The sequence below is a fragment of the Prenolepis imparis genome, unplaced genomic scaffold (genome assembly GCF_030444845.1).
Source record: "Prenolepis imparis isolate NDT839.2.m4 unplaced genomic scaffold, iyPreImpa1.0 SCAF_5, whole genome shotgun sequence".
In the NCBI taxonomy this organism is placed as follows: domain Eukaryota; kingdom Metazoa; phylum Arthropoda; class Insecta; order Hymenoptera; family Formicidae; genus Prenolepis; species Prenolepis imparis.
Window position 1 is genome coordinate 14,757,123 of NW_028141163.1, and position 12,074 is coordinate 14,769,196.

At 32.5% G+C, this 12,074-nt stretch overlaps 1 protein-coding gene and 1 long non-coding RNA gene across 4 annotated transcripts in view; one reads left to right on the plus strand and one right to left on the minus strand.

Moving 5' to 3' along the window:
- Nucleotides 1-4,762, plus strand: part of LOC145935779 (uncharacterized) — a 176,257-nt gene extending 171,495 nt beyond the window's left edge. For all 3 annotated transcript variants that reach the window (XM_083037376.1, XM_083037374.1, XM_083037375.1), the window contains exons 11-14: nt 148-273; nt 359-525; nt 658-872; nt 995-4,762. In XM_083037376.1, the coding sequence (XP_082893502.1) occupies nt 148-273; nt 359-525; nt 658-872; nt 995-1,419 (933 nt within the window). In that variant the 3' untranslated portion in view covers nt 1,420-4,762. The remainder of the gene's footprint in view (nt 1-147; nt 274-358; nt 526-657; nt 873-994) is intronic.
- LOC145935780 (uncharacterized) overlaps nt 1-5,606 on the minus strand; it is a 122,490-nt gene extending 116,884 nt beyond the window's left edge. Inside the window, exon 1 of the long non-coding RNA XR_014425279.1 lies at nt 5,564-5,606. This is a non-coding gene — a long non-coding RNA (uncharacterized LOC145935780). The remainder of the gene's footprint in view (nt 1-5,563) is intronic.
- Nucleotides 5,607-12,074: the final 6,468 nt, after the last annotated feature.

Sequence of the window (12,074 nt, forward strand, 5' to 3'; positions counted from 1 at the left end):
CTATTCATTTGACTTTGATTTCTTTAAAATTTTCATAATACTTATATTTATATATAATTAATATTATATTAAATAATAATAAATAAATAATAATATTGTAAATATAAATAAGTTATATTTACAACAATAAAACGCAATATGTTACAGCAAAGCCAAGCTAACAAACCGAGTCCGGAATGCGTGGCCGATATTCAATCTGAAATCAGGACGTGGGTTATAAAGAAAGGCGTCGGAGAAACCATATTACATCGCGCTGCCCGTCTTGGTTACACGGTAAGATCGCATTGTTACGTCACGCGACGGAATTGACTAATAATTCGCGAATAGCAATCTACAATCTGCCCGTATTCTGCTATAGGACGTGACTGCTTATTGCCTGGAGAAGCTCAATAGTGCATCGAGTCCCAAAGACAATGCGGGATACACGCCGCTTCACGAAGCGTGTTCCAAAGGTCATCTGGAGATCGCGAAACTCTTGTTGGCTTACGGCGCAAACGTTAGCGAGAGTGCTAACGGTGGTATTAGGTAATATATTTCCGTCAAATTGCATGTTTATAATTATCATTTTCGAGTTAGATGAGGAACTCGATAAACGGATATAGACGGTTTGTCGATCGGATAATAGAAAGTGATATATATATATTTTTTCATTGCTAGACCGCTTCACGAAGCAGCGGAGAATGGTGCTACGGAGCTTGTACGGTTGTTGCTGTCGTATGGTGCCGATCCATTATTGGCTACCTATTCGGGACAAACGCCATTGATGTTGGCCGTTGACACCGAAGCTAACGCTATTCTAGAACAGCACTTGGATGATATCCAAGGTCGCGTCACTGTACCATGGTCATTTGCTGGTCCAACTTCTATTTTAGGTATGTAATGGTCGACATAAGTTTTTATTTGAAAATTCTAAAAAATTTCGTAAATATACATGCATATATAGATGCATTTTATTAATTTGACTAATTTTCTATGAATATTTTCTTGTTTTTAGATCCGGAAGAGACGGGCTACAATCCACTCGATAACGTTCCATCGGACAGTCCCGAATCAGTCGAGCTAAACGACGTCGAAATGGAAGTGAGCGATATCAATCTACCTGTCCTTTTCACTCTGAACAACGATCCCGACAAGTGGGTGCTGCTTCAAGATCTTATGACGATTTTGCGAATAAAGAGTCGCGACGCTCTTCTCCGTCAAATCAATCCGAAGGCGCACTCCGGACCACCTGCAATCGCGCATCGCGATGTCATGCGCGAACTAAAGCTGCCGGATTTCCTCGAGCAGACGCGTTGTTGTCACCTGCTGAGTGGTGGCGAAAGAATTAACGTGCGTGGCTCCAAAGTCACGCTCATCAAGTACAACGACAAGGTCAAATCTCTGCTAAATGTGGAAAAAGTGTTGATTAGTCTCAGGTGACAGGAGGCGTCCCTGGGGCGATCATCTCCCCAGATATCGAAACCATCGACTTCGATTCTGACCAAGGAACATCAGAAGAAAATCGAAGGCAAAGGTAGCACCGCAACTGCTACCGTAAAACGCCAGCGGCAACAGGGAAGGAAGCGACAGGAGACTCGTAATAAAAATTCTAGTGGTTGATCCTATAGCCAATGACATACCCAAATTTAACGATAATTGTGAAAGTCATGAATCGAGGAGCTAAGTTGAATGTGAATGTTACAAAGAGCAGAAAGTCCTAGCAAAGAACTTGGATGTATTAAGAAGAAGAACAGCAAGTTCCTGCAATACGTCGCAAGAATCTTACAATAATGAAGATCAGTGTTTTTACGCGTGTCTAAAAGAAATCCTTTGACTATTTTCTGTTTGTCTTATACTTTGAACTGATCGATACTGAGAATTGATTTTTTTTATCTGTATTTTATAATGCACAATATAATGAAATGAAGTTCTAGTAAAATAGGAGACATATATATAACGGTTCCGTTCCTGGAATTGAGCGTAAATTAATGAATTTGTTTAGCTATCTGTCCTGTTAATGTCTTTCGCGCGGTATAAAGAAAGGTGATCGATTGTTGGGCCGGAAGTATAATGCGCAATCACAAATTTTGAAGCATATAATTCATTGCAAATATAATAAATGGGACGATCTAGTATCTAATTAGTGCAGCTAAGAGTATGGAGATAACGGAAACAGCTACCTGTGACATTATATAGCAGTATTTAATTGGGATATACGTAAAATATACGAATATATCCATAAAACGAGGATATTTTATTAATTCTCTTAAGGACTGATTAATCAGAATTGAAGTAATCAGAAGTTTGTTAATGTAACGCTTTTAGGCGAATAAAGAAAGAAGAGAAATGATTCTCTAAGTGATGACGACAACAGGCAAATGAAAAAAAGTCTCTTTTGTGAGAACTTTTTTTCAAATGTCGAACCAAGAGAGAGTCTCGCGGAATAGTAATAATATAAAATAGCGATATAACGTAATTAAATAATAGTAAATTATCTTAGGAATGCGAAAAAATACATAGCTATCGTACCAGATATATTTTTATCTCGCACATGGCTTTAGGAAGTTTTTTTTTTTTTAAGGGACGATTTCACCCCGAGATTCGTGAAATTGGAATCGCTCTCGTGTTAGTTTTCCCCTTTGAGCCACAATTACAGAACGCGTCGTTAGATTAAGGAGAATGAACATTTAAGAGCGTAATATAATCGAAATTATTCTCACAGACGATCATGTTACCACATCGTAGTTTCATTTTTGTTTTTCTTTATGTTGTGGAAAGATTGTATATTATGTCGTGCGTTATATTTATGAAATGTGTTAATTGATAATTGGGAATAGGTGCTTGAAAAATGAGTTGAGTTGCAATTTATCGAATTCAGAATTAATATTTCATTCATTCAGAAAACAAGTTAAATCGTCATAAAAGTGCATATCTTGTTTTAGTTTTTCTTTTATGTATATGTGTGTGTGTGTGTGTGTGTAATGTGTATATATGTGTGTATACATGACATAAAGATTTCAATTTCTATAAGAAGCTATTCGTTTTTGTATAGCTTCCAGTATAGCAATTAATTATAGTTTGAATGAAAGATGAATTCAGCAGGTGTTAATGGCTCAATTCTTATGATATGGAAAGTGCAATTCGCGAAATAATGTTTTTTGTTTTGTTAATTGACTAAGTGCATTGATCACATATTGTTTCTAGAAGTGTAGAGAAGATATAGAAAATTATTTCGAGAGTTTATATCTCTCTTGGCCGAATGTCGTCGAGCAACGCTCACTGTGCAATAATCTTTTTTTTTTTACATTTTGTCTTCGAGTCGCTTCTATTTTCGCGATAATATTAAGTGTGGGGATAATGCTAATGCAATCGTATCGGCGATTTCAGATACTCGCTAAAAAAATAACTAAAATAAAAAAAAAGAAAGAATTTCTTGTAAAATAATACTCATGCAAGAGAGGATGCAAAATGTAATAAAATCGCGAGAAGGCTCAAATTGAAGATATTTAATAATAAGAAAGTCTCATATTTTTTATCGTGATTAATCGGAAAATTCGGAGACAATTTGTAAAGAGAGATAAAGGTAGCGAGTTTCGATCACCGAAACGACATTGTGTTTGATCGAAGCAATTTAGAAAGGCGTATTTCAAGTGAGGGAAGTGAGTTATTTTAAATCTTGACAGAACCAGTTCGATCAAATGTACTTATCGTCTCGTGATGCTTCTGTACGTTGTTTCTTGAGGAGGAAACGAACGTAATTATAAGTATATGCAGACATTACGGGACGAGATGCGAAGAAGAAAGGGCGCAGAAGTAGTACGGTTCGTAATGCTTAAGATATATCATAATACGCCTTTTTTTGGCGCCGCGTAGCACAAAGGTTTCAATCGTTATAATCAGTCTCAGGGAAAAATCCACGTGTATTCTTGAAAATAACTTGATGGTGTACCGATCACAAGCGACGTATTCGTACATACAAGCGCAGCACATCATTGTGTGTGTATGTGTATACAGTAGTTAGCTGAAAAAAAATCGCTCGTCACGCGAGAGACGATTTTAATTGTAATATCGAATTAATATCGAGTGATACTAATTAATGTTAATGCGATGTAACGTCGCGCAATGCGATCAGGCGGCTTCTTATAATTTTATTTAGCTGACGCGAATGAATAGAGAGGCGCAGTTATTATATTATCACAATTGTACATACATATACTAACATATTTTCAGTAAAGAGAACCATAAAAACGAAAATAGAAGTATAAGAAGGGAGCGAAAGAGTTACTTTTTTCTCTAACAGAACGATAGAAAACAATTGTGTACGTATTGTACATATTATATGCGTATGTATCTTTTATTCTTAAGTAGTTGAAATGTAAAATGTAGATTATATGATATTTGTTTACATTATTAGCGTATATTACTTGTGGATAATGTAAAGCATTAATCGAAATAGTCACGTTGTATAACATGATAAAGTATGTATATATATCTCACGTTGCGATTACCAGAACTATTACTACTATTACTACTGCTACTATCACTACCGCGAATATCGCTACTACTCTATTACTACTACTATTATTCATTACTACTATTATTACTATTATTATTACTATTATCATCTACGACTACACGCTTTTTTATTGTATTATATATACATAGTAGTTAATGATGAATGTACATTTTCTTAGTCGTGTAACATTCACACAACGCCTCTCTCTCCTATCGTCCCTCTTGTAATTTATATATTCAAAAAAACTTCTAAATGTGTTAAAACGCTGCTGCTTTTATGCGGATAAAGAAACAGAAGTTATATAATGAATATAAATATATATATATAAAGATGAGTAAATATATAAATATAAAAATAAATATATATATACAAATATATATTTTATTTCAGAGATTTAGTTCGAAACAACGTTGACGAACAAATTAGAATCTTACTGTGATTCGTGTAAAAAGGAATTATCGTTATTATTGTCATTGCCGTAGTCATTTATAAGCGAGTCGTCCGACTGACTCGATGAATGACTTTATAATGAAAAATATTTGTGATTTTTTTTTCGCTGATAACAATGAGTTATATCCTATCGATGTAATAAAAACAAGTATTTTTACCGAAACAGTTTTATATTCTTCTCTACAATTCCCAATCATTTATAGCATAAAACTATATTAAATATAACAAGATTTCGATTTTTTAAGATGTATTTGTGTTTCGTAATAAATGGATTTCGAGATAGCACATATTGAATTATTTCTATAATTGTTTAATTGCTTAAATGCTTTTTCAGTCCGCATAATTAAAAAATAAATGCGCAAATATAATATAATGCAAATTAGTTCTATAATGCGAAATAGTTTAGTTTTGTATGCAAGTTAAATTTTCAATTTTATTTTTTATTTATCTTGTTTCTAAAATTAACTTTTTGTTAATTAACTGTGTGCGATCGAGATATCAATAATTAACAATTCCATATTGACATTGAAATTGATCGTATAAACATTAATTAATTTCTGGTGATTATAATCTACATATACAGATAATGTTATATACGTATACATGCATTACACTCACCGATACGATGCGCAGCAGCTCTATATAGTACAAAGCGTTGATCTATAACAAATAAAAAAACACATATATGTATATATATACAATAATTATATATTTATATAATATTATATAAATTTGTTTTAATTATAATCTGCTTACCACATGGTTGCTTCGCCCGATGCCTCCCCGGGCCTCCTCTTCACCACCTTTTTTGTTCGTACTTTTCAGTAGCGTCTTTTTGGCATTTACGCATTACACAACACACGCAAAAATACGATCACGCGCGCGCATTAATGAGCAAAATAAAATAATCGCACGACAATTTAAACGACACTCCCGACGTAAATACGTTAATCGTACGCGACACTCCCGATTTTAATCTCGTGATACTTTGTGCGAAACTCCCGACTCCCGACATTAATCGTACGTGACTTTTCATACTTGGGCACTCCTGCTTTTAATCGTACGCATATTTTATATGCTTTTGTTAATTATATGCGATGCATATTTGAGAGAACAGTACGCGACACTTATAATTATGCGAAGCTACGATCCGCGCGGCGCGATGCACGACCTTTACGCGGGATGTCGCCGCAGTGATGCCAACTGTTTAATTAGAAATTATCAATCTTTCGATTAATCGATCATTGAAAAGATCGATATTAACATAGAGCGCCTTACTCTGCGTGACATTTCTAATTAAAGTGACGTTTAGTGACGAAAAATCGATATTACTCTTTATATTACACATTTTTGAGCGGAAAAAAATAGAAATCGAATTTGATATTTTTAATTAATTATTAATTATGTAAAAAACTAATTATTAAATAAAAATATATCGCTCTCTTTTAAATTTATTGAGATTTGAAACTTCTATCGAGAGCATCGTGTTCATGAATATGTAAATGTACATGAACAAAAAAACGAAAATATTTAATACTTTTATTTGCTTGTCATATATTTTTTAGTTTTTTTTTTTTTTTTTTTTTTTTAAGAAAATTATGTATTTTATTGTTTTAATGAAAAAATTAACATAGAATTTCTTAAATCTTTTTTCCCCTTTCTAAAAAAGGCATGTTATTGACATTGTTGCTATTGACGTCGCTTTTCCGCGATGCTGATTGGCTCTCTGTCGATTCGTGTTGTGTGTTATATTCGTAGCATCGAAAGGCTGTCATCACGGGTTAGCAGTGAGCAGTTTGATAGTTAGTCCAAAATAAAATTAAATAAAATAATGACATGTTTTAAATAATATGTTATAATACTTTAAATTTTGATTAATATTTTCGCGGACAAGAGGCAACAATACTTGCGAGAATCGACTTAATATGTCTTTTTTAGAAAAAGACTAGAATAACACAAGCGCGCGTTATGCCATTCCTCGATTTTATTAAAAAAAGTATGATGTATTTATATAAAGTTTGTTTAAACTTCATTAATATTTTTTTACAGAAATCAGATGATTAAAGCATTACATTGCCAATTAAATTTTAAAATAAAAATATGTTATAAAAATTAAAATAATATATAATTCCTTAAACTCGATTAATATTTTTTGACAGAAATCAGCTGATAGCTGTTATAAATATTAATCGAGTTTAAGGAATTATATATTACATTATTTAAAACATATTATTTTAAATGTTATAACATATTCTTATTTTAAAAATTAATTAGCAAATTAACGTTTTAATCAGCTGATTTCTGTAATAAAAATATTAATCGAGGATAAGATATTGCAACATATTATTTACAATATATTGCTATTTTAATTTTTATAACATATTACTATTTTAAAATTTAATTACCTTACTATATTAATATTTTCTAATATATTTATTTAATTAAGAAGTAGTATATTTATTAAGTTAAGAATAGAAGTGAGACATGAATACAAATTTACAATTAAGGTTTCGTAGATATAATTTTTAAAACAAAAATTATTTTCTTAATTAGAGTCACAAATATATTTCGTCCGACAATTTTCGATAATGTTGATATAATTCGAATTCCGAATGCGCAGTAGAAATGAGTTTCGACATATATTACCGTGATATATGCATGCAGTCACGCATAATTCGTAATAATGTGCAGACAATGTACTGTTCAAATGTATATAAGATTAATTTTTTGCACGTTTTGAAATATCGAAAATTAAAATTTTTAAGCCGCAAATCCCATACGGCGCAGATTTATATAACGTATATTAGACCAAAAAGGTAGTACGCTGGTATGCTTATGGTACAAAGATAATCTGCAAACAATACACTATTGAAATATATATACGATGAATTTTTGGCTCGCCTTAAAATATTAGAAATCGATACTTTTTTACAGTTGACCCTATGCGACGCAATCTTATTCTATGTATATCAAGTCAAAACATTTGTACGCTGGTGTCTGTTTGGTACCAAAAGATTCTGTAATCAATGTACTATTAAAATGTATAATCGATGAAATTTTGGCTCGTCTTAAAATATTAGAAATTGATACATTTTTGCAGCTGACCCTATGCGACGCATCCCTATTTTATGTATATCATATTAAAAAATTTGTACGCTGGTGTCTGCATGGTACCAAAAGATTCTGTAATCAATGTACTATTAAAATGTATAATCGATGAATTTCTGGCTCGTCTTAAAATATTAGAAATTGATACTTTTTTGCGGCTGACCCTATGCGACGCATACTTATTATATGTATATCATATTAAAACATTTGTACGCTGGTGTCTGTTTGGTACCAAAAGATTCTGTAATCAACGTACTATTAAAATGTATAATCGATGAAATTTTGGCTCGTCTTAAAATATTAGAAATTGATACATTTTTACCGCTGACCCTATGCGACGCATCCCTATTTTATGTATATCATATTAAAAAATTTGTACGCTGGTGTCTGCATGGTACCAAAAGATTCTGTAATCAATGTACTATTAAAATGTATAATCGATGCATTTCTGGCTCGTCTTAAAATATTAGAAATTGATACTTTTTAGACGCGGACCCTGTGCGACGCAATTTTATGTATATCAAGTAAAAAATTTGTACGCTGGTGTCTGTTTGGTACCAAATGATTCTGTAATCAATGTACTATTAAAATATATAATCGATGAATTTTTGGCTCGTCTTAAAATATTAGAAACTCATACTTCTTTGACGCGGACCCTGTGCGACGCATCCTTATTTTATGTTTATCATATTAAAAAATTTGTACGCTGGTGTCTGCTTGGTACCAAATAATTCTGTAATTAATGTACTATAAAAATGTATAATCGATGAAATTTTGGCTCGTCTTAAAATATTAGAAATCGATACTTTTTTACCGCTGACCCTATGCGACGCACGCTTAATTTATGCATAGCACATGAAAAAGTTTGTACGCTGTTGTCTGCTTGGTACCAAAAGATTCTGTAATCAATGTATTATTAAAATGTATAATCGATGAATTTTTGGCTCGTCTTAAAATATTAGAAATCGATACTTTTTTACCGCTGACCCTATGCGACGCACGCTTAATTTATGTATAGCACATGAAAAAGTTTGTACGCTGTTGTCTGCTTGGTACCAAAAGATTCTGTAATCAATGTATTATTAAAATGTATAATAGATGAATTTTTGGCTCGTCTTAAAATATTAGAAACTCATACTTTTTTACCGCTGACCCTATGCGACGCACCCTTAATTTAAGTATAGCATATGAAAAAGTTTGTACGCTGTTGTCTGCTTGGTACCAAAAGATTCTGTAATCAATGTACTATTAATATGTATAATCGATGAATTTTTGGCTCGTCGTAAAATATTAGAAACTCATACTTTTTTGACGCGGACCCTGTGCGACGCATCCTTATTTTATGTTTATCATATTAAAAAATTTGTACGCTGGTGTCTGCTTGGTACCAAATAATTCTGTAATCAATGTACTATTAAAATGTATAATCGATGAATTTTTGGCTCGTCTTAAAATATTAGAAATCGATACTTTTTTACCGCTGACCCTATGCGACACACACTTAATTTATGTATAGCACATGAAAAAGTTTGTACGCTGTTGTCTGCTTGGTACCAAAAGATTCTGTAATCAATGTATTATTAAAATGTATAATCGATGAATTTTTGGCTCGTCTTAAAATATTAGAAAATCATACTTTTTTGACGCGGACCCTGTGCGACGCATCCTTATTTTATGTTTATCGTATTAAAAAATTTGTACGCTGGTGTCTGCATGGTACCAAAAGATTCTGTAATCAATGTACTATTTAAATGTATAATCGATGAATTTTTGGCTCGTCTCAAAATATTAGAAATCGATACTTTTTTACCGCTGACCCTATGCGACGCACGCTTAATTTATGTATAGCACATGAAAAAGTTTGTACGCTGTTGTCTGCTTGGTACCAAAAGATTCTGTAATCAATGTATTATTAAAATGTATAATAGATGAATTTTTGGCTCGTCTTAAAATATTAGAAACTCATACTTCTTTGACGCGGACCCTGTGCGACGCATCCTTATTTTATGTTTATCATATTAAAAAATTTGTACGCTGGTGTCTGCTTGGTACCAAATAATTCTGTAATCAATGTACTATTAAAATGTATAATCGATGAATTTTTGGCTCGTCTTAAAATATTAGAAATCGATACTTTTTTACCGCTGACCCTATGCGACGCGCCGTTAATTTAAGTATAGCACAAGAAAAAGTTTGTACGCTGTTGTCTGCTTGGTACCAAAAGATTCTGTAATCAATGTATTATTAAAATGTATAATCGATGAATTTTTGGCTCGTCTTAAAATATTAGAAAATCATACTTTTTTGACGCGGACCCTGTGCGACGCATCCTTATTTTATGTTTATCGTATTAAAAAATTTGTACGCTGGTGTCTGCATGGTACCAAAAGATTCTGTAATCAATGTACTATTTAAATGTATAATCGATGAATTTTTGGCTCGTCTCAAAATATTAGAAATCGATACTTTTTTACCGCTGACCCTATGCGACGCACACTTAATTTATGTATAGCACATGAAAAAGTTTGTACGCTGTTGTCTGCTTGGTACCAAAAGATTCTGTAATCAATGTATTATTAAAATGTATAATCGATGAATTTTTGGCTCGTCTTAAAATATTAGAAACTCATACTTTTTTGACGCGGACCCTGTGCGACGCATCCTTATTTTATGTTTATCATATTAAAAAATTTGTACGCTGGTGTCTGCTTGGTACCAAATAATTCTGTAATGAATGTACTATTAAAATGTATAATCGATGAATTTTTGGCTCGTCTTAAAATATTAGATATCGATACTTTTTTACCGCTGACCCTATGCGACGCACGCTTAATTTATGCATAGCACATGAAAAAGTTTGTACGCTGTTGTCTGCTTGGTACCAAAAGATTCTGTAATCAATGTATTATTAAAATGTATAATCGATGAATTTTTGGCTCGTCTTAAAATATTAGAAATCGATACTTTTTTACCGCTGACCCTATGCGACGCACGCTTAATTTATGTATAGCACATGAAAAAGTTTGTACGCTGTTGTCTGCTTGGTACCAAAAGATTCTGTAATCAATGTATTATTAAAATGTATAATAGATGAATTTTTGGCTCGTCTTAAAATATTAGAAACTTATACTTTTTTACCGCTGACCCTATGCGACGCACCCTTAATTTAAGTATAGCATATGAAAAAGTTTGTACGCTGTTGTCTGCTTGGTACCAAAAGATTCTGTAATCAATGTACTATTAATATGTATAATCGATGAATTTTTGGCTCGTCGTAAAATATTAGAAACTCATACTTTTTTGACGCGGACCCTGTGCGACGCATCCTTATTTTATGTTTATCATATTAAAAAATTTGTACGCTGGTGTCTGCTTGGTACCAAATAATTCTGTAATCAATGTACTATTAAAATGTATAATCGATGAATTTTTGGCTCGTCTTAAAATATTAGAAATCGATACTTTTTTACCGCTGACCCTATGCGACGCACGCTTAACTTATGTATAGCACATGAAAAAGTTTGTACGCTGTTGTCTGCTTGGTACCAAATAATTCTGTAGTCAATGTACTATTAAAATGTATAATCGATGAATTTTTGGCTCGTCTCAAAATATTAGAAATCGATACTTTTTTACCGCTGACCCTATGCGACGCACGCTTAATTTATGTATAGCACATGAAAAAGTTTGTACGCTGTTGTCTGCTTGGTACCAAAAGATTCTGTAATCAATGTATTATTAAAATGTATAATAGATGAATTTTTGGCTCGTCTTAAAATATTAGAAACTCATACTTCTTTGACGCGGACCCTGTGCGACGCATCCTTATTTTATGTTTATCATATTAAAAAATTTGTACGCTGGTGTCTGCTTGGTACCAAATAATTCTGTAATCAATGTACTATTAAAATGTATAATCGATGAATTTTTGGCTCGTCTTAAAATATTAGAAATCGATACTTTTTTACCGCTGACCCTATGCGACGCGCCGTTAATTTAAGTATAGCACAAGAAAAAGTTT